The 25,936-nt window shown below is 56.4% G+C and overlaps 1 protein-coding gene across 1 annotated transcript; it reads left to right on the forward strand.

Annotated features, from left to right (window-relative positions):
• The first annotated feature begins 425 nt into the window (after positions 1–425).
• LOC123372306 (maestro heat-like repeat family member 5) lies at positions 426–21,654 on the forward strand. The gene is made up of 17 exons (XM_045020312.1): positions 426–570; positions 1,669–2,027; positions 3,739–3,854; positions 5,223–5,372; positions 7,364–7,518; positions 10,792–10,918; positions 11,970–12,160; positions 12,581–12,718; positions 12,878–12,995; positions 13,528–13,671; positions 14,058–14,234; positions 14,967–15,122; positions 16,207–16,329; positions 16,718–16,820; positions 18,604–18,678; positions 19,512–19,665; positions 20,751–21,654. Exons 1-16 carry the CDS (start codon positions 554–556, stop codon positions 19,622–19,624), a joined length of 2,262 nt encoding a protein of 753 aa, XP_044876247.1. The 5' UTR covers positions 426–553; the 3' UTR covers positions 19,625–19,665; positions 20,751–21,654.
• Positions 21,655–25,936: the final 4,282 nt, after the last annotated feature.

Here is a 25,936-nt window from a genome sequence, read left to right on the forward strand (position 1 = left end):
CCCCAAGTATACCATCTCCCCCTCCACCCCGACCCTCCTGGAGCATCCTGAATTCCATGAAAGAGCTGTTTTGTGGTGGGCAGGAAGTGCTGGGAGGGAGCAGGAGGAGTTGCTCACTGGGGCCACTTGCATGCGAGACGCACTGCAGGCAGGGGAGAGCTTGGCTGCCAGTGGGTGCTAAGCACCCACTAATTTTTCCTTGTGGGTGCTTCACGCCCAGAGCACCCATGCAATTGGAGTCTATAATCCCCCTCCTCCAAATCAAAATCCCTAGAGATTTTGGGTGTCTCTCTCACTGTGGTTAATGTTACAAACTCTTGTGTGTGTGTGTCTCTCTGGGTGGGTGTCCAGGGGTGTTTATGGTTAAGTTTATTGTGATGTCACGTATCCCAACAGCAAAGAATGTTCTGCTTCAGCATTCTTGCCCTGCCTTCAGTCTGCCAACTGGCTTGGTTGACAACGGCTGGTGACCCAAGGAGCTGCTGATAGACGCGGACTAGCCATCTCTCAACAACTTCTTGAATCAGCTATTTCCACAGGTGTTCGAACGAAGATGAGTTTTTACAGAAGGTAATTCCCAGATTCTGTTCCTGCTCCTTAGATCGCACATGACAGGTTGGTGCCTCCTTCTCCTAGCCCAGGGGTGGCCAGCCTGTGGCTCCGGAGCCGCATGTGGCTCTTCAGAGGTTACTATGCAGCTCCTTGCATAGGCGCTGACTCCCAGGCTGGAGCTACAGATGCTGACGTTCCAATACGCTGTGGGGTGCTCACTGCTCAACCCCCTGCTCTGCCCCAGCTCCTGCCACCACCCCACCCCTTCCCCCAAGGCCCCTGCCCCTTCCCCCGAGCCTGCCATGCCCTTGATCCTCCCCCCTCCCCACCACAGCCTCCTGCGCACTGCCAAACAGCTGATTGCAGCGGGCGGGAGGAGTGGGGAGGGAGGGGGAGGCGCTGATTGCGGGGGCTGCCAGTGGAAGGGAGATGCTGGGGGCTGGGGCGGTAGTGGATGAGGGCTGCTGACATATGACTGTGGCTCTTTGGCAATGTTCATTGGTAAATTCTGGCTCCTTCTCAGGCTCAGGTCGGCCACCCACGTCCTAGGGACTGGTGGGGGCCAGGGTTGCAACAGTCAGGTCTCAACGTTCCGTTTTGATTTGAACAAAAACATCTTTCAGCTCCCTCCTGCGCCAGCCTTTCACCTTCTCTGGAGGCAGATTTCCACTGTTTTATCTTTCAGCAGACGAGTGGGGGTGAATTTCCAGGGTATCACCTAAAGGGAAGATAACAAAACTCGTGTAGAATTTAGACTGATATCTCCATAAATAGTATTTCCTCTGGAGTTGCCCCAATGCACTCCTTGCCTTCCAGTTGTGAATAGAAACCTTTTGTCTCATGTAATGATTGTCTAATGTAGGTGTATTGTTCATTCCCTCTGGGGCACTGGCTACTGTCAGAAGACAGGATAATGGGCTAGATGGACCTTTGGTTGGACCCAGGATGGGTGGTCTTGGGTTGCTTATGTTCTCGGTTGTATGAACCAGTCCTGGCTATTAGAGGAGCAGATGGCTTCAAAAGACCGGTCTCCTGGACCTGTGAATCCTGGGCAAACTAATTCCCTTCCTTTAGAGAATGACAGAAAAACCCATTTCCTCCTTCTTTCTATTCCAGGCTTCATTCCTTTTTCCAAAGACTCGTCTCTAGGGAGCACAGAGAGATCCATGTGCACAAAGTGCTTGTCCAACCTGTAGCAATGGGGGCATGCTCTGACTTTAGCCAGCAAGAACAGGCCTTGCCAGAGAAGCCCCAGAGAAGGAAATGTTCATGGTCCATCCTGTCAGGCATGAAGAGACTCTGTGTCTGTAGCCAATCTGACACCTCGATGGCAGACAGGGATGAGGAGAGAACAATTTCCTCACAAAGAAGGTGGAGGCACTTGTCCCGGAAGAAGATAGCAGCTGAGAACCAGGTGGAGTCAGAGGAGGTGAAGCTGCAGGAGGATACAGGGAAAGTTGAACTGGATCCTACAGGTGAGGATTCAATCCACATGGTTAGCGAGGAGCATGTGAGGAATACTCACACCAGTCACCCTACGAGCCTTACACATCAGGGCCTTCTCACGGGACAGCGATGGGTACCAGGGCCGGCTCTGGCTTTTTTGCCACCCCAAGCAAAAAAAAAAAAAAAAAAAAAAATTGTGCAGGGGCTGAAGTGGCGATGGGGTTGGGGGGAACAAACCTGCCAGCCAGCGGAAACAGCAAAGGGGGGAAACCAACCTGCCAGCCAGCCGGCCGGAGCATCAAAGGGGGGGTCAGGAAACCTGCCGGCCGGTCGGAGCAACAAGGGGGGGGCTCAAAACAAACCGGCCGGCCGGAGCAGCGAAGTGGGGGGGGTGGGAAACCAACCTCCTGGCCGGAGCAGCAAAGGGGGTGGGTGGGAAACCTGCTAGCTGGTCGGAGTGACGAAGGGGGCGGGGGCAGGGATGAATCAAACCTGCTGGCTGGAGCAGCGAAGGGGGGGCGCGAAACAAACCTGCCGGTCGGAGCGACGGGGGGGGGGGGGCGTGAAACAAACCGCCCAGCCGGCCGGAGCAGCGAAGGGGGGTGAACAAACCTGCCGGCCGTAGCAGCAAAGGAGGGGGCAGCAGGAAACCTGCTGGCCGGTCGGAGCAGCGGAGGGGGGGGTGTGTGTGAAACAAACCGCCCAGCCGGCCGGAGCACCGACGGGAAGAAAAAATAAAAAACCAAAAAGAAAAAAAATACCTGTGGGGCGACAGGAACACGGGTGCAGGGGGACTCCGAGCCCTGCAGCCCCCGGGCAGCGGAGTGCACACTCCAGCTAGCGCGGGGGGTGGAGACAAGGGGGGCGGCCAGGGCTTCCTTAAGCGGGGTGCTCGCGCCGCCTGCTGGGAGGGCTCCACGCCGCTCCGGTGGGCGGGCTGCCGTGCCGGGCTTGCTGCAGACCTGGCACCGCTCCCAGCAGCTCCCCTCCTCTGCGCTGCCGCAAACCAAAAAGAAAAAAACCTGCCGAGGCGGCGGAAGCAGCAAAGCCCCCCCCCCCCCAAAATGGGATTGGACGGACTGCCGCCCCTTGGAATCTGCCGCCCCAAGCACCAGCTTGCTCGGCTGGTGCCTGGAGCCGGCCCTGATGGGTACCTCAGACTCTGGAATCCATTTAGTGCCAGATCCTTTTGGCAAGGGTGGCCGAGGTCCATCTCTGAGGTGGGGAGAGCTGAGTGTGTCAGGTCACCCCCCTCTGGGGGTCTGGCGCTGTGGGGTGGGGAGTACTAACATTGCTCCGGGCTGTACGGGGAACAGAGAGGCTGGATGTTGTAGGAAATAATTTCTTGTCTCCTGGATCGGGTCCGTTTCATCAGTAAAATGCTCCAGAGGTCTCAGCAGGTCCCAGCTGGGAACCGTAGCAGAGCTGAGCCATTACTTCTTGGGGGGTTAAATGCAAATGAGGCCCGTTGCCCATCACTGACAGGGAAGGTGTGCAAGGGGAGGGGACGAGTAGAAAACACCACGGCAAAGAAACTGGCCCCCAGGTCCGAGGAAGCCTCGTGTGGTAAAAGCCCCCAGCGAAGAGCCATGAGATCGGAGTTCTCTGCTTAGCTGCCAACAACCTTCAGTCTGACCCTGGGCAATTCACTTCAGGGCTCTGGGCCCGACTTCCATCCTCTGTAAAGCAGGGATACTACATGGAAAAGGGAAATGTTACGAATGTTTCTTTCTGCTCCAGGGACGAAGAAGGAGGCGTCGGAGTCGCAGGGGAAGTGGGAAGAAGGGAGCCCAGAAGAGCAGGAAGAAGAGCGCACTCCCACCCCCTCATTACCAAGCAGCTCCCATATGACCATGGTAATGACGCTTTGTGACTGTGCTATTGGAAAGCCTCCCCTGCTGGGTGTATTAATATCTCCCGGAGCTGGGATCTCTGACAGGAGACCTACCTGCCCCTTGCTCAGGGAGCTGAAAGGAAACACTCTTCAAGTGTGATCGACTCCAGCCAGTCTTTACGAGTTTCTCTGGGTTGCTTGAACGAGGCCCAGGTTGACAAAGGGGTTCAGGGACCTCAGGAAGTTCAGAGGTGCTTAGTGGGATTCGCAGAAGTGCCTGACTCAGGTGCCTGATTCTGATGCAGTCTCCATGGGACACAGGCACTGCTGAAAATCCTACCAGGCCCCTCCCTGCACTTGTAGGGGTAACCCACGCACCTGCTGGGTGGGGTGTTCTGGCCCGTCTAGTGGCACCAGGACCACTTAGAGACAGAGATCAAAGGAGTCTGTTCTAGAGCCTTAGCTAACAGCCGGTTGGGTTTTAGCTGCTGCGGGAGAGGCTCCTGAACTAAACTCCAGAAATCCCAGGTTGGATCCCCTCTGCCAGGAGTATCCATGCGAGTGTGTCGCTCTGGTGTGCTCTACTGCATCCTCAGCTGCTGGCGTCCAGGACAGACGGGGCTAATCCAGCCGCGCTGGCCAGCTGCAGTAACACTCAGGAGGTGCCTGAGACACCAGGGCAAAGGCCTTCAGCACCCCAGGCCCTGGGTTTAGGTGACCCTGGAACCAGCCCCCCTGCAGTAACATTGTGCCCAGTGAGTTCTGACCCACGGGGGGCTGGCCCCAGAGGCCCACAGTTTGGGATTCTCCTCAGCCAGGCAGACTTGCTCCTTCATTCGAAGCTACTTTCTGTCCTGCTGGCGATTCCTGCCTGTTTTGTGGCAGCACCACACGCTGCAGGGTGGGGAAGGAAGAGGCATTTCCGCTTGGGCCCTGTTCTCAGTCCTTTCCTCGCAGACACTGTGGGCTGCTAGAGTTGCTGAGCCAATCTGCTCAGGCGCTCGGGGTGGGATGGGACATGGGGCAGGTTCTGCAGTGACCCCTCGGCTGCACTCAACAAGCAACTTGACTGGGCTTTGCAGGCCAATGAGGCTTTCTCAGCAAAAGCTGGGCTTCCTGGGGGGAGGGGCTAGAGAGGGAGGAAATGGGGTGCCCTTGGGGTCCCAGCACCGGCTGAGCGGCTCCCATCTCTTCTCAGGCAGGGGGGAGGGGGAAGCGTATGAAAGACTGAGGAAACCTCGGCACCTGTTGAGGTTTGTTAAGAAAAGGGCTCAGCCGGAGACTCCACGCTCACGGGGCGCTGCCAGCCTCCCGCCGGGACAGACTGTTCCAGGGCAGCTGAGCAATGGAAATACTCAGTCCCGACAGGCTCTGTCCCTGTTCATTGCAGACCCCCGGGGAACAGCTTCCCTCAGCCCAGCTCCAAGCCCTGCTGATGAGAGCTGTGAAGGGTCTGACGACACCCACCCTGGAGCGATTTCAAGCCGCCGAGGAAGAGCTGAGGACCATCGTATCTCTACACGGAGACAAGATGGAGAGAGTAAGAGACTCCCGCCGTGGGGCAGGGGGATGCTGCGCAGAGAGGGGGAGGGGAGAATTTCCTCTCCTAGGAAACCGTTCCTGGGACACACGGGCATGGTGCTGTGAGGGTTGGCTGAGCCCCTTTCCCTTCATCGCTTGGCCGCGGGGATCCGCAGCGTCCGGTGTTTAGCGTGTTCTCTGCCCGCTGGAGCTCTGACACCTCCCTGAGGACAGCCCAGCCCCACTGAAGGGGAGCGATAGCCCCGGCCCTGGCAGCGCAGCACTTACCTAGTCTGCCCATGGGCCTCCACACTGGTTTCCTCAGACATGCTGCGGGGCCTTGTTTTTCCAGCTGAAGGATCAGGAGGAATTTGGCTTTGCACTTTTCTCTCTGTCTCTCCCAAGCTCTGATCCTGCTGCCCATCCCCACAGGATCTGAGTGCCTCCCCCGTGAATTAGACTGGCCTAGGGAGGTTTCTGGCAGACTTCATTCCTACATCCCCTGGGTAGGAGGCTCTCAGAGTCATTATTCCCCCTGATTAATGAAGCTCCACCGCCCTCCTGGGAGGTAGGAATTCAACCCGTTTGACACCTGGGGAAACTGAAGCCCAGAGAGCTCCTTGATTTGCCCAAGCCTGCGCAGGTGGGGTTATCGAGAAAGGAATCAGGGTTCACATTCCCTGCAGTCCTTTAAACGTTGCCTTCAATCGCTCGGCCTGGAAATAGGTGACATTCCTGCCCTTCCCCAGATACCGCCTGCCCATGGCGCCTAAGTGCAGACTTATTCCCTTCTTGGGCTTTGGCTTTCCTGGAAACTCAGAAACTAATAAACGAACAGACTCCTCAGCCTGAGCTTCCTCCCCAAACCTGCCTGTTCCTGGGGTTTCCTGCAGGTCGTCCCTGTCTCTGACCGAGTTCCCTGTTTCCAGCAGGTCCGAGGGGAAAGTTAACAAATGGCCCCCAATCAGCAGATTGATTTGTGCAGGGCTCTAACTCCTGCTAGCAGAACAGGGCACCAGAATCCAGCCACCCGGGTTGTAGCTCCTGCTCCTTGTTCGAGAGAGGAAAGAGCAATGACCAGTTCCTCATGGAAGAGCCCGAGGGGGCGGCTTGTCCCTTTCGGGTCTGTCCACCCTGTGCTGCAAACTCTGCAGCAGGAGCCGGAAAGCCTGGCCCTACGGACGTGGGCTCCCAGGGCTGGCACTGTGGGGCCAAACGGCAACGCAGCCTCTTCTGGGCTTGGGCTGGAACTGGAGCTCTGAAGCCTGGGGAGGAGGGGGCTTCAGAGCCTGGGCTCCAGCCCAAGTCTCCAGGTCTGCACTGCTGTTCCCAGTGCCATAGCCTGAGCCCGAGGTTAGAGACCCGGCTTTGAGATTGGTTACGGCAGGTTTTAACATCCCGCAGTGCAGAGGTTCTCCTTAGGGCTGGGGCCTGGAGCTGGCTAGCCCCGTCCAACTAGCCCTGCCTGCCATCGCTGGGATGGGCTCTGGGGTACATCAGTGGAACCAGCTGGGTCTGGAGCAGCGCTTCTCTACCTGGGACATCCTCAGGGCCAAACAGGTGGTATTGGACGTGCCCCACACAGCACATATGGGGCCCACAATGGAAACTGGCTTGAGAAGCACGGGCCTGGAGGAACTGATTGTGCTAGAGAGATCAGCAGGAAGTTGCAGAGAAGGAGGAAAGGCTCCTGCAGGGAAGCCCTTGAGAGCAGGGCTGAGAGCAGTTTGCTAAGGCAGGGAAGGCCCTGGGACAGCAGGGGAGTTTGGGCTGTGCCCACGGTAAGGTTTGGGGGAAGGCTTTTGTGTGTGTTTCTGAGCTTTAAGGTGCTAAACCAGACCTCAGGAAGGCTGGGGTTCCTGGACTTGTCAAGCCTCTTTCTTCAGATTATGGAGGAGCCAAGATGGGCAACCGAGGTGAGAGGCGGCTTGCAGGGCTGCCAGGAGGGGTTACCTGGGAGGTTGCCACTCATGGATAAATCCATCCCTCAACTTTCTGGCATTCTTCCAGGTTGGAGACGTCGTGGGACGTATCTTAATCTGGCTGGACAACGTCTGTAATCCCAGAGCCAGAAAAGCAGCACTGAGGGCCACGGCCTTGCTGGCTCGTTCCCACCCCCAGGACGTGGTTCTGAGCTGTGTGGCGCACACGCTGTCCTCGGACAGGTAGGGAGCTGCTCTGTTATCACCTCAGGCCATTATTTCTCTTCCTGCTTCTACTGACAGGCCACAGTCCGGGAAGGGTCCGTCGGGCTCACGCAGTTGGAGGGAGTTTCCTGCTGTGCAGAGAGCTGTCCATGCTCACTAAGAGGAGATGCCCAGGCCCAACCACTGAGGAACCAACCCTCCTCCTGCACTCCCCAGGATGGAGACTTGCCAGTTTTCTGGGGAAGTCCAGCACTGTCCTGATTTCTATGGGTCACCCCACTTCCTCTCCCATCCAGTACAGGGCCAATAAATGACTTTGGGGCTCACTCCACATCCCTGGGTCATGAGGTCTGGCTGCTCCCTATTGTGTGAGAGAAGGCAGAGATGGAAAAGGTCCATGAGGTCGATCTGTCTGTCCCCTGGGGACCAGTGCAGGATTGTTACCTGTAGTCAGATCCCTAGTTATTCCATGGCTGAGGAAGTGGTGAAAAAACACACTCATCCTTATGGCGCTGCACAGGAGAGGTAAATCTCTTCAGACAGAAAGTTCAAGACCTAATTGTTGCAAAATAAATAAATGATCCACACGTGACCATAGCGTAAATGCCGTGCAGCCTGCCTGAGTCTGCAGACAGCCAGCAATAACAGCTCTGAGATGGGTGAGTGCCTCTTTTCATCTCAATACGTTGTGAACTCTGAGTCCTGCTGGTTATTGCCGATCACTTTGCAGAGTCATCCAGCTGAGGTGTTTATAACACAGTCCCCATGTGCCCAGTGATGAGCTGCCAAAATATTAACAACCAGTTCCCTCCTCTCCCCCCGGGGGGGGGGGGTCGTGCCCCATCCAACCCCTCATGTTTCTTGACACCCCCCCCCAGGACCCCTGACCCATCCCCCCCTTCCCTGTCCCCTGACTGCCCCTTGCCACCCACCCAACCCCACCTCTCATTCTCGATGGGCCCCCAGGACTCCTACCCCATCCAACCACCCCTTCTCTCTGTCCCTGAGTGCCCCCACCACCTCATCCAACCCCTGCTCTTTCCTGACTGCTCCCCGGGACCTTTGCCCCCATTCATTCACCCTGTTCCCTGCCCTCTGACCGCCCTGACCCCTATCCAACCCCCCACAACCCACCCCCTCCCTGCCCGCTTACCACACTGCCTGGAGCCGGACCGGGTCCACTCCGCCAGGACCACGACCGGCGCCGCGGGGCCCGACTCCCCGGGCCGGCACCGGGGCCGAGCCGCTCGGCCAGAACCGCGGGGCCCAACTCCCTGGGCCGGCACCGGGGCCGGAGCCACTCGGCTGGAACCGCGGGGCCCGACTCTCCAGGCCGGGTCGGGCTGGAGCCGCTCGGCCGGCACCGGGGCCCGACTCCCCGGGCTGGCACCGGAGCCAGAGCTGCTCGGCTGGAGCCGCGGGACCCGACTCCCCGGGCCGGCACCGGGGCCGAGCCGCTCGGCCAGAACCGCGGGGCCCGACTCCCCGGGCCGGGCCGGGGCCGAGCCACTCGGCTGGAACCGCGGGGCCCGACTCTCCAGGCCGGGTCGGGCTGGAGCCGCTCGGCCGGCACCGGGGCCCGACTCCCCGGGCTGGCACCGGAGCCAGAGCTGCTCGGCTGGAGCCGCGGGACCCGACTCCCCGGGCCGGCACCGGGGCCGAGCCGCTCGGCCGGAACCGCGGGGCCCGACTCCCCGGGCCGGGCCGGGGCCGAGCCACTCGGCTGGAGCCGCAGGACCCGACTCTCCGGGCCGGGTCGGGCTGGAGCCACTCGGCCGGCAGCGGGGCCGGAGCCATGGGGCCTGACTCCCCGGGCCGGCACCGGAGCCGGTGCTGTGGGTCCCAAGCTGGGCCGTGTCGGAGCTGCTCAGCCGGGACCAGACTGGGCTGGGGAGCTTGGCTGGGGCCAGGGGGAGCCACTCAAAGTGGAGCTGGACTGGGCCACACACGCCGTCCGCCCCACCCGGCTTACCTGCCTGCTCCTCGTTTCAGGCTTCCCGCAAACATCTGATTCGTGGGAAGCAGGGGAGGGGGAGGAGAAGGAGGGCGGAGCGTTCAGGGGAGAGGGGGAGGTGAGCTGGGGTGGATGGACAGCTGCCCGAGCTTTGTTAAATTTAAAAACTTTTTAGAACCTGGTTGTCCTGGAACAACCGGTTTTAAAAAGGCTTCTAAATTTAACAACCAGTTCGTGTGAACCGCTGCGAACCGGCTGGAGCTCACCACTGCATGTGCCTAGGGGCCGTGAAACCCAACTGGACCCTCGCCAGAGGTCAAAACTCCATCTTTCCTCAGCATCCTCTGCAATGCAGTTCTGCACTGACCATAGACAAATCTGTGTCACATGGGAGAGAGAATTGAAGAGCAGCATGAAAGAAACTGAATTTCTTACCCAGTTCCGTTACCAGAGGAATACAGTGTTGGTTTTCATATTGATTTGAATGTTTGATTTGTAAACCTTTCAGGTTGAATTCCTTGAAGCAGCCCCAGTGCTTTTCCAGGGTCTGTGCTCAGAAGCTATAGAAACTCTGCAGCGTTGGCACAGAATTTCAGTCAAGCTTCCTAAAGACCTTAAATCCAGACCATTTGCTCTTGGTTTGTCCAACCTAGTTCTCAGTGTCCCCAGGGCTTGACCACCATCTCCGACCTTCCTCACCAAACTTGGAAGTCAAATGACTGGAAGCCTTTTGGATCTGTCTGCAGTCTTCCTGTGCGGATGCCTGGGGGGACCAGGAGTGGTTAGATCAGCAAGAATGGAGAGAAGAGAGGAGGGGGATTTCAGTACTAGTTTCCTTCCAGCTCTGTCACACTGAGCAGTACAATCTCCCCTGAACCCTCTCCTATCAGGGCATGTTCTGAGTCAGTGTCTGACCCGTCCACCACACTGCAGTAGGATTCAGCTGCTAAGAGACACTTGGCCAAATGCTGGGTCTCAGTTACACCCCCAAATAGCCAGAGGAACTCCACTGAGGTCAGGCAAGTTCCTCAGGACTGAGCCTAGCGTAACAGAGCAGAATGTTGCACAGTCTGGTGGTCACACTGTGCTGGTCACTCGGTGGTCAGATCATGGTCACTGTCCTGGAAACAGCGGTGCAAGCTTCAGGAACAACAACCCATTAGGGGAAAGGAATAAATACAACCTTCGCTGACGGGACTTGCCCTGCCTCAGCCTCCCTGCACCAATCGGTGTCTCCTCTCACAGACGCCTTTCCTGCCCGCTTTCCAAGCCTCTCCCTGGGGAGGGCAAGAGGTGGCCAAGCAGGGAAGGTCTCACTTCTCTTTCTGAATCTGCAGATGTGCCATTGAGCTGTGGAAGGCCTTGGGGGAAGAACCACAGCTCCCCAGGGAGGTGCTGCAGCAGCTGCTGGACAAGCTCCAGCAGAGACGCCGGGAGGAGAAGAGCGGCAATGTGTCCCTGGCTGTAAGTGAGATTTGAGATGTCACTTTGAGAACCCGCCACCGCGGGGAGGGTGGTGCATCTGTGTGTGGGGGGGAGCTTCACTCCTTAGCTTCAGGCCACGGCTCCACTACACAATGAAGCCGACCTGCGTAACCTCGGCATACAGCCGCCACAGCAATTCTATCCTGTGTGTGTGTCTGCACTTTGCTGCTTGTGTCGGCAGTGCATGTCCTCACCAGAAGCGCTCGTCTCGATTGTACGGTCAGTGTGGGGCATTGTGGGAAGGCTCCTGAAAGCCAGTTGACGTACGGGACGTTGTGTCTACACTGACACTGCATCGACCTGGACTCTCTGCCACTTGTGGAGGTGGAGTTATGAATTTGGCACCAAGGAGCAGTTCTGCCAATGAGAAGGAAATTCCATAGTTAGGGTGATGCTGGGTGAGGGGCCTTGCGTTGACATAACTCTGTAATGCAGACCAGGCCTTGGTGTGTCCTGGCCACCTCCTAGCAAACCAAAGAGGTGTAAATAAAGCTTCGCCCAGGAAAAGTTACTGATCTGAAGCGGTTTATCTGCTGGTGCCCTGGCTCTGTTTGCTGCTCTAGGTGGCTCTTTAGTGAGCAGGTGCAGTTTGGGTGTCTCTTGGAAGTATCCAGGTTTCTGGCTCTCTAAATTGTGACTAGAAATCTTCCCAGCATGGGATCATGCGATGTCCGGTACTTTTGACTGGGCCAGAAACACTGGGGCTACAAGAACAGATCTCCTCAGGATGGTTTCAGCCCGTCCAGTCATGGCTGGAAACCCAAAGCACAGAGTCTGCACCATTAAGCGAAATAATGGGGAATAACGTCATCCAGACTCTTCTGACCGTTCCGTAGGGCTCCATCCTGCTTCCGTTCCAGGAATGGGTGAAGGTTCAGGACCCTCCAAATGTCTCCTCCCCTCTCAGGAGCCAATCCTCTTTTGTAATAGGCTGGGGAGGAAATGAGACCCGAGAAAAGGACAATAGCGAATGGCAATGGGGGCAGGTGGCAGATTGGGATAGTGGAGTGAAATTCTTTCCCCCCTCCAGGCAATGAGGACCATTTACGAGGTCCTTTTCCTATGGGGATACCGAGAAGCCATCCTGGAAATGTATCCCCAGATGCTCATTCTCTGCGTCAGGCAAGTGCAGTATGTGATGGATCTGCACTTGCCAGGGACCTACATGGCCAGCACGACATCCAGCCCCGAGGAGGGATCCAGCTGCCTCAACCCCCTAAGGTAATGACTGAAAGGAAAAGGAAGAACAGATTTGTTCTGCTAATCACATGTGGGCTGTTCATGGCCATCATTAGTTCGGGTGCTATAGTTAGCCCAGGCTCGCTTACACCAACTAAGGATCTGGCCCCACATGCCCGCTTGAGTCCTGTTACCTGTCACAGTAAAGAATCAAGTATTCAACCGCATTGAGTGATGACACCAACCATCTTCAGAAGCTACAGTGTCACTAACTGGTTACAAACTCAATGGAACTGCAGTGTCGACAGGGCCCATTGGGCAGGGAAGCACCATGATATCACACTGGATCTATCCTCGGGGAGGCTAGCTCCTGCTGTCCATACTGTGTGTGCCAGGGCGTGTGCAGCTTTGCCATGCTTGGGGCTGATCTCGTTGCCTGACACTGGTATTTTTTGTCTTTAGCACGTCGGTGGAGGCTGTGAAGACTCTTTTTTCCATGCCCGGATACTGGAAGGAATTTGCCAGCATCCAATTTCAGCAGGGTTGGGACATGATATCTTCACGATATTACTATTCGCAGGGTGTTGGCCTGATTGCAAGGTAGGAGCCCAAAGTTTCCTCTTCAGTGGGTCTCTCTTGGGACTGGGATTTCCGTGTGAAATGTTCCTCTGTTCCAGGCTGCCATCTCAGCCCAGCAACTAGAGAGGAACTCTCTCTCCCCCTTGATAACCACAAGGGACTTTCTGCTCCATGTTCCAGAGCCATGATTGAGTTTGAGAACCCTCAGCTCCCTGCCGTCTTCAGAGAGGCCATCACCACTGTTCAAAGGGAGAAGGAGGAGGAGCAGAGAAATATCGCCATAACTTTCTGCACTGAGGTGAGATTCTTTACTTGACAGGCACAAGTGGGCTTTCTGGAGAGCAGCTCAGGCCAGTAAGCTCTGGGCACATTGTCAGCAGCTCAGCAGCCTTCCAGCCAGCTAGCTCCTCTCCGCACATGGATGGTGGTGGGGCATGGCACAGAGAGGGAGGGAGAGACAGGGTGAGATCGCTCCTGCCTGGATGTGCCTAGGTGGGATCATGTGACAAGAGGAGATGTTTCTCCGGTGCCCCAAGGCCATGCTTCTCTCCTCACCTTTTCCTGGGGTTCTGCTTTTCTTCTGCCCCAGGGGTCTCTCCATGGCACTCAGTGGGGCCTGGAGATTCCCCTTTCCCTGGGGGTTTATTTGTGACTTGTGCATTAGTCTAAGTTCTGGGAATGAACCAACTGAAAGAGCAGCAACTGGCTCCCTACACACCGGAGATGTTGTATGGGAGTAAGTGGCCATTTGGTAAAGATGAGTGTCCAGGGAACAGATCCCACAGGAAGACCTCTGCTCCTCAACCCGATGTTGATTTGGCTCTTTCCAGTTTCTCCAGAGTCCTTCCATTGAGACAATAATGACAAAATCAGAGCTCCAGGCGCAGCTCATGGAATGGACCCAAGATAAAAACCCCATTGTACGTCGGCTCAGTCTGCGAGGCCTTGGCAGTATTGTGCTCCAGCCAGAAAAGGTGAGGGGCGTGGATTGCCCGGGGGACCGAGGAAGCCGATGTCTATCGAATAGCTCAGCAATGAGAGCGAGATCCCCACACAAGCCTTGTTGTTTAATGCACAGCACTCGAATGTTGGAGGTGCTTTACTGAGCAAATCAAGGCACGACGTGGTCCCTGCTCCCGTGAGCTGACCCCTGATTGCAGATGTGATGCAATGGGGGAGGCGGGTGAGCAAAGACAAAGGTTACAGTGAGCAGCTGGCAGAGAGTGACAGGAGAATGACTTTGTGCCCCGTTGGGCGGCTGTGCCAGCCGTGGTGTCTCATAGGTTGGAGTGGGATGGGCCAGCATATGCCCCAGGCTGTCATCCAGGATAGTAATGAGCTGCCTTCTCCATTGCTGCAGGTGCAATCGTTACGGGCCCAGCTGCCAGCGATCATGGACATGTTCTGTGACACGGATAGAGGGCGTGTCATGGGGGCCATGCATCAAGCTGGACACATCATCTACCTCCTGAATGGGGAGGGGCTTGGCTCCATCTCCCAGGACATTGCAGTCAGCCTTCGCCCCTTCATTGATGACGTAAGGCTGGGAAACACAGGAGAACCCCATTCCCCCCCTCCGCCTGTCTCTGGTGCCCTTGTCTCTCTCTCCCCATCCCCTTGTCTCCCACCCCTCAGCCCTGCCATGGAGCCTCCAAGGGGTGCCCCTGCCATGGGTGGGGAATCTCCTGCTCAGCCACCTCCCTGTCAGAGCTCTTCTCAGCAAACCTCAGCCTCAGCGCCATGCTCCCAGCCCCTGCTGCAGCCTGGCCTGGGGGAGAGGGGCCTGGCTCTGGGCAGACGACCAGCTGTCTGGAGAACACCGGCCCCCAAAGAGGTGGAGATTCCCAGCAGTAAAGAGGTGGGTCGGGAATGGCCCAGCTCTCAGGGGCACCGAGGAGCAAAAGAACTGCTGTGTTTTGTAGCAGCACCTCCCTGCAAGGCTCCAGCAGCCGCTCCTCCCCTTCCCCAGACCGGTCTCCAGCAGCCTTCCCTCCCTCTCCCCTCATCTTCTAGGGGTCTAGGATTCTGTGCTCTCCAGACAGACATTGCGTCTAGGACACCATGGGGCTGCACGGCCCTGCACAGCGTCTCAGGCCCTGTTCTGCACAAGATGTCTATGGCGCTGGCCTGGTGGCCTCACAGCTCCCGCGACCCAAGTCAGTTATCACAGGGGATCCAGAGCAGCGTGCGGATTATGACTCTGTCGCGTTATGCTCTGATCCTGCCTGGCTTTAACCGGGCTTCCCCACTCCCTGTGTGTCATTGCCAGGAGAGGGACAGCGTGCGCTCCGCTGCCATTTTACTGCTTGGCAACGTGGTGAGCAGCGTGAAGGACCCAGACAAACCCATCGTGCAGCAGGAAATGATCCACTGCTTGCTCCCGCTGCTGCTGCACCTTGAAGACCGGGATGAGAGTGTGACACTGGTAAGTGCCACGGTCATTATTTCCTGAAGAGCAAAGAGCCAGAATCCCCTGGGGCCCCCACTCCATTAATGGCCAGAGCCCCTTGCCCAAGCAGAGTCTTCTCCTCCCTGCTTCACTCCATGCTGGAGCCCAGTGCCTCATCCATTCTCACAGCACAATTGGGAAGAAAAGCCTTCTTCTGGGAAAGAGCCCTGACCCTCTCCTGCAAAGACAGGCCTCAGGCCTTTGGGCTGCTGCATCCAAAGGTTCACAACAAGAGGCAGCAAGAGAAAAGGGAGCACAGATCTGTAAGTGCCCCTTCAGTTCAGGGAGCTGATATCTGCCCACAGCCTTCTGGAAAGTGGGTGCAGCTGCCCTGACTTCTTCCCTGGAGCTCCTGAGAGAACTTCTCCAGGTCCCAGCTTCCCAGCATTCACCGGACGTTGCCCTCTGTTGTTGGGCCAGCTGGGATGTGGAGGGAAGCCTGATCTGGGGCCCCTTTGGTCCGACTCTTTGGGATCCCCAAGCTGACTCACGCTCTCATGCAGTCTCTTTGCGCCTAAGGACTGAGCTGTGGAGATCTCTTATGAATCTTTCCAGGGCCGTCCATAGAGGGGTGTAGGGCCTGGGACAACACCCCCTACTCTGCCCTAAGCCCCAGCCCCACTCCATCTCTTCCCCCAAGTGCCACCCCACCTCTTCTCACCCCTGCTCCACCCCCTGCCTCATCCCTATTCCTCCCCTCCCCCCAAACTCCCACCCCCTCATTTCCCGAACGACGCTGGGAGCTGGCGAGGTGGGGCATAGCATAGTGGGACCGGGAGTACTGCGCCTGGCCCCAGCATGGCCCACGTCCTGCGTCCCCCTGAAGTGCGGGGCCCCCCAAAGCGCAGGGCCCTGGTCAACCGCTCCAAACCATCCAAAGACAGGACGGCTCTGGCTCGCTCCAGCCAATTCCCTCTCCTGAGCACACTCCTGTGTACAACAAATGACAGGAATCTCCACTAGCAGGAAAAGCAGGAGAACAAGGGACGGGGAAGGCTCCATGTCCCCCAGACTGTCCCTCTCTCAGTGAGAACCCTCTTGGTCTCACCTTCTCTTGCAGAGATGCAAACTGACGCTCTTCCGCTGCGCAGTGTTTCTCAGGTGGGCTCATTTGAAGACGCTGTTCCGCAGCATGGCCTGGGATGGCTCCACACAGCTCCGGAAGTGTGCCTGGAAGTGCTTGGTAGGTGAATTCCCTTTGCCCTGAGAGTGGTGAATGGGGACTTGAGGGAGACCTTTCTAACCCCACACCCTGAGTACCCATCCGCTTCCGTCGGGTGGCAGGACTCTATTCCAGGCTCTCTGCTGGATCGTTTCTGCAGGAGTTACAATCCCTTCACATTTTTGAAATTTTTCTCCTCAACTGTCAGACCTGCAAACGTTTGTCTTTGAAAATGAAAGCTGAGGTTCTGGAGAACACAATAGTAACTCCAGAGAGGTGCTGCTGTGGCGCATGGGCTCATACTGGCTGTTGCCAAGACCTGGCTCTATGCTTTGGCTTCCCTGGACTAGTCGCTGTGGGAAGAACATGTCATTTGTATATTGTGCGTTTCTTCCTCCTTTCTTCCTAGATGCAGAACAACAAGAGCCACATCCCCAAATTCCTGTTCCAGGCCTTAGAGTACCTGGAAAGCTCACAGACAACAATCAGACATTCTGCAGCCCTGTTCATTGGTAAGCAGAGCAACTTCACTTGAGCTTTTTTGACCTGCTTCCTTCAAAGCCCTTTTCTAGACTGCTGCTCTGTTCCCTCCGACAGCACCAGAATCCTGAAAGTAAGTGTGTGTGTGTGTGGGGGGGCTTTAGACCTATTCCACCAATTCCCCTGAATCGGGCCCCGCACCTAAGAGGGCCCTGCACCCAGTGAGGATCCCTTCCCTGGCTAGAGGCGTCTTTTTAATTTTTACTCACCTAGCGGCGCTCTGGGTCTTCGGCGGCACTTCGGCAGTGGGTCCTTCAGTGCCGCCGAAGACCTGGAGCGAGTGAAGGACCCACCGCCGAAGTGCTGCCAAAGACCCAGAGCGCCACCCGGTGAGTACAAGCCCCACGTGTTTTTTTATATATGTGGTTGTTGTTGTTGTTGTTGTTGTTGTTTTTTTGTCATCCTTGCCAAGGCCCCGTCGAAACTGTTTGAATTGGGCCCCGCACTGCCTAAAGCCAGCCCTCTGTGTGTGTGAGTGTATGTGTGTGTGTGATAGAGAGAGAGAAAAAATTAACATGTCTTCCAAGATGAAGGGAGCAACTTATCTCTATCGACCGCACCAACATCCCCTGCCCACAACAACTCTTTGGCTGCGTCTAGGGGAAACCAGCATGATGTGAATTCAAACTCATAAGAACATAAGAACATAAGAAAGGCCGTACCGGGTCAGACCAAAGGTCCATCTAGCCCAGTATCTGTCTACCGACAGTGGCCAATGCCAGGTGCCCCTGAGGGAGTGAACCTAACAGGCAATGATCAAGTGATCTCTCTCCTGCCATCCATCTCCATCCTCTGACGAACAGAGGCTAGGGACACCATTCTTACCCATCCTGGCTAATAGCCATTTATGGACTTAGCCACCATGAATTTATCCAGTCCCCTTTTAAACATTGTTATAGTCCTAGCCTTCACAACCTCCTCAGGTAAGGAGTTCCACAAGTTGACTGTGCGCTGCGTGAAGAAGAACTTCCTTTTATTTGTTTTAAACCTGCTGCCTATTAATTTCATTTGGTGACCCCTAGTTCTTGTATTATGGGAATAAGTAAATAACTTTTCCTTATCCACTTTCTCAACATCACTCATGATTTTATATACCTCTATCATGTCCCCCCTTAGTCTCCTCTTTTCCAAACTGAAGAGTCCTAGCCTCTTTAATCTTTCCTCATATGGGACCCTCTCTAAACCCCTAATCATTTTAGTTGCTCTTTTCTGAACCTTTTCTAGTGCTAGAATATCTTTTTTGAGGTGAGGAGACCACATCTGTACACAGTATTCGAGATGTGGGCGTACCATGGATTTATATAAGGGCAATAATATATTCTCAGTCTTATTCTCTATCCCCTTTTTAATTATTCCTAACATCCTGTTTGCTTTTTTGACCGCCTCTGCACACTGCGTGGACATCTTCAGAGAACTATCCACGATAACTCCAAGATCTTTTTCCTGACTCGTTGTAGCTAAATTAGCCCCCATCATGTTGTATGTATAGTTGGGGTTATTTTTTCCAATGTGCATTACTTTACATTTATCCACATTACATTTCATTTGCCATTTTGTTGCCCAATCACTTAGTGATTTCCTTTGGAAATCAGTCTCTGAGTGACTTCTAGGCTCCTGATGCTTTATCTAATGTGCTTTGTGAACAGGTGTAAGGAATGTATTTAATTTCCCAAGGGCTGTCTTGGGGGAATGGCTGCATCTTTCGCAGTTTTCAGCGAAGGATTTGAAAAGTAATGAGATTCATTGTCTGTCTAGGAAATACTATCCACCATTACTGTGACTTGTTGTCTGAAACAGTTACTGAAGATGGCATCTCCCGCCTGTATGAAGGTAAGGAAATACCTCTGTGTGTTTGTGCCTCTATGGGAAGTACAGGGGTGCAGCACAGGGCCTGAACACAGATTTGAATGTGTCCCTCTCTGTCTAAGGACAGTGTTTAAGGAAGAAGGATGGTCACGCGAGCTTTGATCGAGGTGCCACAATATGTGTACGGGAGCAGGGGAATTCCATCCCTAGCTCCTAGAATAGACGTAGCCTTAGAGCTGTTTCGGGAGACTGTCTTCATAGAGGTCAGAACGTCTCTAAAGGAAGGGCTGACAGAATTGAAAAGGGCTGTTGTTATTATTAAGGGCGATGATGATGATGACAATTACCCTCTGTAGGGAAAGATTCATCACTTGCCCTCCCTGGAATGGAGAGATTTCAGGCCAGGGAACCACTCAGAACTTGGTTATCAGCTCACAGGAACTCCCCTGAGTGCACATTGGAAACATCTTTCCCTGTGACCTCTTAAGGAATGAAGACCCAGGGCCACACAGGATTTCAGTAGATGTTAGGAGTCTAAATCTCTCTGCAGATCTGTGCGTAAATGTTGGATCATTTAACACCTCTGCTGCTGTCACTTTTCTGTTCCATCCCAAGCAGAGTTGCTCCCACCTGCCTGTGTTTTAGCGTGTGTATGCTGGGGGAGGGGGAAGTTACGCATGGAATGGGGTCTCCTCTCTGTCCAGGGCTATTTTGGGAGTAGCTGAGTTGTTGTTTCTGTGCCCGCAGACTCTTGGGTAGCTAATAGCATGTGGCAATGGCCATCTGAAGGGGAGGTTTCCTAGGCACCAGTTACATCAGCACCATGGGGCTTTCAACCCGTTTCCTCTTTGTTTCAGCTTTTCAGGAAGTGCCTTTGACGTCTGACAGCACCACAGGGCACATCCTCAATAGACATTACAAATGGCTGCAGAAGCTTGGAAATCTCGTGTCGGGTTCCGCATTCGACTAGGGAACCGGGACCGACACAGAAGACCTCTTTGTCCTGCTATGGTACGTACAACAGCATCTTTGGAACAGGGACTGAACAACGAGGTGGATATTGGCAGATGACAGACAATTGTGTAGGTCAGTGAGGCGTAGAGAATACTTTGAAGAAGTTGAAAGGGATCTAATAAAGCCATGTGACGGGGCAGCACAATGGCAGATGAAAACCAGAGCTGACAAAGTCAGGGCCATACGCATGGAAAGCCCGGAGGTGAACGACTCCTACATATCGCTGGTGTCGGACACCAAAGCACAGATGGTTGGGCCCAGTGGCTGGAGCCGGGGTGGTGGGGCCTAGTGGAGGTCGAGCCGAGGGGAGCCGGAGTGAGGAGCAGCTAGGAGTAGGGCCAGGGTGGGATTAATGATTCACAGCCAACAGGAGCTGTAGGGGGCGGAGCCTACAGCCAAGAGCAGCTCATAGACTATCACTAGCAGGGTTGAAAGGGACCTCAGGAGGTCATCTAGTCCATCCCCCTCCTCAACGCAGGACCGATCCCCAACTAAATCCCCAAATGGCCGGGGGGGGGAGAGGAATGGCAGCGCACGGAGCCGCCTCGCCCCGCCCCAGCCAGGCAGAGCCGGCCCGGCTGGAACGCAGCACACAGGGGCTTTAGTGGCTGTACCACGGGGCCCCCCTTAGCCCTACTCCTTTCATGAGTGCATCACTGCCCCACTTCTGCCCCAGCCCCACACACGGTTACAGGGCAGAACCCTGTAGCTGAGCTCTGAAATCTCTCTCACTGTAATGAAGTTACTGCAGAGTCAGGACAACCCCACCTTTGGGCTCCATGTCTGACATCTCTCCCCACTGCACAGAGCCCTACATTCACAGAGCTTCTCGCATGTGATTCCCTCAGTCATCAGAGCCAGGCGGAGAGAGGAGAAAGTCTCCCAGACTCCCTCTATCCATTGCCAGCCCACAGGGTAGCGGAGGTTGTGGGGGGTTGGGTGCTCTCTTTACGCAATGCCAGCTCTCAGGGAAGTTACAAAGGAGCATTAGCAAAGTGCGGTGGTTTTGTGCTGTGGAAAACTACCCTGCTGGAAGGTTTTGTTCTTCTGATTTGTGTTCCTGCCCTTTCTCCCTCTTACAGACATCTAGAGGCTAACAGGAGCCAACCGAGCCCACCACTGATCACACCTCTTGGGAGACGGCAAAGCAGCTGCTGCATGGGAAGGAGGAGAGCGAAGAGGCAGAGCAGGATGTGCCGGGGTGCACCAGTCACACATAACCTCACAGTCTAGGCGGCGGAAGCCAAGCCCCTCCCCAGCCCTGCCGCACATGCTACAACTGGAGCACCAGTGTGAAAGGGAGCAGCTCAGCTCGGTCTAGGCAGATGCCGAAAATGGAGGATGCACATTGTAGGCTCCAGTCCAGAAGCAGCTGACGCCCCTGACTGCAGAGCCCCGAGGTGCCGAGACCCAACCCCATCCCCGGGTGCCTGCAGACGTGCAAGGGAGCTCGGAGTCTCCGGGAGATTCCCACGCCGGGAGCCCAGAGACCCCCAGCCCATGGCCTAGAGACATCTCGTAGGAAGTAACCTGGGAGAACTAGCCATCGCCATGCTGAGTGACGTCAGATGTTCTGGCTGGATCCCCACTGACTCAGTGCCGAACACACTGGCCATGGACAAGGCCCTGGGGTAGGACCCGGGGGGGAGTAACAAGGGCCTGGGTCCCCCTACCCCGGCCACCATCCATCCTTGGGTGGCAGCCCACCTCCCCAATGTGCCACTAGACTGCACAGCCCCAAGAGGAGGGGCAGCCATCTTGTCTCTGAACTCTCAGCCAAACAGCCCTGCGCTGAAGGGCAGCGATATTGACTCTGCCCGTTGGGCCACACACCACTGAGGGAGAGAGCAGCCATATTGTCTGTAGCTATCGGCCACACAGGCGTGAGAGACAGGATAGCGGCACGGACACTGGTCTCTGGGCCACACAGCCCTGCCGGAGAGGTCGGCCGCACGGACACTGGCCATTGGGCCCCACAGCCCTGACGGAGAGGTCGGCCGCACGGACTCTGGCCATTGGGCCCCACAGCCCTGACGGAGAGGTCGGCCGCACGGACTCTGGTCGTTGGGCCCCACAGCCCCGCCGGAGAGGGCGGCCGCACGGACTCTGGTCTCTGGGCCCCACAGCCCCGACGGAGCGGGCGGCCGCACGGACTCTGGTCGTTGGGCCCCACAGCCCCGCCGGAGAGCTCGGCCGCACGGACTCTGGTCTCTGGGCCCCACAGCCCTGCCGGAGAGGGCGGCCGCACGGACTCTGGTCGTTGGGCCACGCAGCCCCGACGGAGAGGGCGGCCGCACGGACTCTGGTCATTGGGCCACGCAGCCCCGCCGGAGATGGCGGCCGCACGGACTCTGGTCGTTGGGCCCCACAGCCCCGACGGAGAGGGCGGCCGCACGGACTCTGGTCTCTGGGCCCCACAGCCCCGACGGAGAGGTCGGCCGCACGGACTCTGGTCTCTGGGGCACACAGCCCCGACGGAGAGGGCGGCCGCACGGACTCTGGTCGTTGGGCCACACAGCCCCGATGGAGAGAGCGGCCGCACGGACTCTGGCCGTTGGGCCCCACAGCCCTGACGGAGAGAGCGGCCGCACGGACTCTGGTCGTTGGGCCCCACAGCCCTGACGGAGAGAGCGGCCGCACGGACTCTGGTCGTTGGGCCACACAGCCCCGACGGAGAGGGCGGCCGCACGGACTCTGGTCTCTGGGCCCCACAGCCCCCCCGGAGAGGGCGGCCGCACGGACTCTGGTCGTTGGGCCCCACAGCCCCGCCGGAGAGGGCGGCCGCACGGACTCTGGTCATTGGGCCCCACAGCCCTGACGGAGAGGGCGGCCGCACGGACTCTGGTCTCTGGGGCACACAGCCCCGACAGAGAGGGCGGCCGCACGGACTCTGGTCGTTGGGCCACACAGCCCCGACGGAGAGGTCGGCCGCACGGACTCTGGTCTCTGGGGCACACAGCCCCGACGGAGAGGGCAGCCGCACGGACTCTGGTCGTTGGGCCACACAGCCCCGCCGGAGAGAGCGGCCGCACGGACTCTGGTCGTTGGGCCCCACAGCCCCGACGGAGAGAGCGGCCGCACGGACTCTGGCCGTTGGGCCCCACAGCCCCGACGGAGAGGGCGGCCGCACGGACTCTGGTCGTTGGGCCCCACAGCCCCGACGGAGAGGTCGGCCGCACGGACTCTGGTCTCTGGGGCACACAGCCCCGACGGAGAGGGCGGCCGCACGGACTCTGGTCGTTGGGCCCCACAGCCCTGACGGAGAGGGCGGCCGCATGGACTCTGGTCATTGGGCCCCACAGCCCTGCCGGAGAGGGCGGCCACACGGACTCTGGTCTCTGGGCCACACAGCCCCGATGGAGAGGGCGGCCGCACGGACTCTGGTCATTGGGCCCCACAGCCCCGCTGGAGAGGGCAGCCGCACGGACTCTGGTCGTTGGGCCCCACTGCCCCGACGGAGAGGGCGGCCGCACGGACTCTGGTCTCTGGGCCACACTGCCCTGAGGGGGAGGGCGGCCGCACGGACTCTGGTCGTTGGGCCCCACAGCCCCGACGGAGAGGGCGGCTGCACGGACTCTGGTCTCTGGGCCACACAGCCCTGAGGGGGAGGGCAGCCATTTTGACTGTGGCCATTAGGCCAAACCACACTGAGGCTAAGGGCAGTTATTTGGTTTCAGCCAAGGGACCTCGCCCCTTCACCCCTAAGGCATCACTCGTCTGTCACCAGGAGAGTGACCCCATGACATAAGACTTTCGGGGTCAAGATGCAAACGTGAGCAGTAGCAAGGAGTGGCATGTGACCCCTCTAAGAGCTCCTCCCACTCCTCCCGCAATCTGGGGGTGTTTTATCTCCATCAATCTGCCTCAGGAATGGATCTGAGCAATGGGGGAAAGTTCTGGGGCAGAGTGACCCATCCAGAAGTGGTTCATGTGACCCCTCGAAGAACTCACCCTAGTTGGGGTGGGCCTCATCCCCTTAGGACCAACCAGAGAGGGGATTTCACCAGATAGGGTAAGTGCTGTGACGAGGTGACCTGCCCGTAAGAGGGGCCCATCACCCCTCCATGAAATCCCCCCACCGTCCACTGCTAATCGGTCAGGGTTTCACACTCATCCCTTAGGCCATCCCAGAAGGGAAACGTACCGATCAGAATAGGTAGTGCCCGAAGGCCTAGGCCAGAAGCCGCCGATCTCCGGAGCTCCATGTTTGCGTGACTGGCAGCATCGTCCTGGAAGTCGCAACCCAACACTGCGGGGAAGAGGCCGACTCGTTCCAAGGATGTGTTTTGCGGAAATCATGGCCTAGACCTTCGGGCTATATCTGTTCTGATCGGTACATGTTTCCCTTCTGTGATGGCCCAAGGTGGGAGTGAAACCATCGCCAATTGGTAGAGGGTGGTGTGAGGGCTTTTTAGATGGACCACGGGATCCTGTTGCGGGCAGGTCACTCCGCTACATTACTTCCGTGTTTGGTCAAATCCCCTCTCGGGGTGGTCCTACAGGGATGACGCCCACTTTAATTGGTAGAGGACAGACGGAGGAGTTCTCAGAGGGGATACACAACCCCCTTCGAGATGGGTCACGCTGTCCCCGTTCATTCCCCGATCGGTCAAATCCAGTCTCCAGGTTGTAAAATGCTAGTTGCCCCTGCCAAATTTTAGTAAAAGAAGGGAAGAAAGGCATGTACCTTTTGCGTTATCTATAAGGTGGCCATCTTGGACTTGGGAAAAGAATGTGGTGACCTTTTCCCATGTGCTCTATTATTTTGGGTTGGGAAGCACACTCCCACGCACGGATTGAATCCGCGTAGATAGGGTCTAACATCCAGGCAGAGACGACGCAAAGAGGGATAGGGAGGGGTTTTAGTTAGGTCTACTCACCCGTTCCTATGTCCCTCATCGAAGTCCGTCCCTGATGTCCAATTTCAAGAGAGCAGCAGCCATCCACCACTGTCCTTGCAAGAGAAGAGAGAGAACATCAATATTACCTCAGGGGTGTAACTGTTTGGGAGAGTGGAGCATTTCCAGAGTTAAAGTTTTGTTAATCTGCCCCTTCTCTGTCCTATCCTAGCCCTTTTCCCCGTAGGAAATAAAGTCTTGTTTGTGTGGTGACCACTGTGTGGCCTTTTTTTCTTGTGCTAAGGGAAGCTCCCATAGATGGGCTTTAGAAAGGGGACCAGGTGTGTTGCTGCCCAAATCAGCCCGAGGTACTCTGTAAGGACGAGACCGACTCCACACTGAGAGTAATTGGTTTTTAATGAAGGATACCGTGACACACCGGCAACGGGGACTCCGCTCGTTGCGGCCACTGATATGGGGAACCCAGCACCCTACAAGTCGGCCTGGTTCGAAGTCCAAAACTAATAAAAGCAAGCTTCTATTTATCTCACTAGCAGCAAAGCAGCATAGACATAATAAAACATAGCTCTCTACCCCGCACACCTGTTTCCCATGGCTCACCGCCAAGGACTCTTCACATGGCGGTCTAAACCGGTCATACTTGGCTAAAACTAATACATAATGACCGATAGTAACCGGAGCTGAGAAAGCGAGCATAAACAACGCCTAGCTAAGCCGTAACAATTTCTTCCGCAGCTCCCTGCTCTACTACAAGGTGGGAAGAGTTTACTGTAAGATTCCCCACGTCTTCTGAATGGGGTTTGGGTCCTGCCCTCTTTAAAGGAAGGAAAAATCCTTACAGGTGATCCCACGGGGGTGAAACCCACTGTGATTACTTAGTCATCTGTCCTATTCACCACGATGTGTGTGACCCTGTGTATCACAGGGAAGTAGCCCATGGGGCATTATAAATCCTCTGATTTCAAATGGACACTCGTGGATGAAGAAGGACAACTTTTCAAATCCAATGTGCACCGAGATTGTATGGACACTGAACGTATTGAGTACAATGCTCTTATCTTTCATCTGTTCATTAAACAAAGCCAAAGGAGCAGGGTTGGGAGGCTGGGCACTGACTTCCCCAGGATCATTCCTCTCCTAGTAATTCCCATTACAAATCTCTGGTCAAGGAAGAGCCTGAGGAAGTGTGATCAGTGGAACTACCCAGAGCACCAGAGAAATCAGGGCCCTGAGCTGAGAAAAAACAAGCCTCAGCCAGGTCACATTCATTCACTGTCCTCAGCACAGAAACCCCAGAGGCACCTGAGGATTACTTGAAAGGGTTTGAGAGGGTTGGCTCTGCAGAGATAGAGATGACGCCTATTACGGCTGGTAAATCCATGACAGAGTAGGAACAGGATGGAAAGATA

This window comes from Mauremys mutica, chromosome 6 (genome assembly GCF_020497125.1).
Source record: "Mauremys mutica isolate MM-2020 ecotype Southern chromosome 6, ASM2049712v1, whole genome shotgun sequence".
NCBI classification, from domain to species: domain Eukaryota; kingdom Metazoa; phylum Chordata; order Testudines; family Geoemydidae; genus Mauremys; species Mauremys mutica.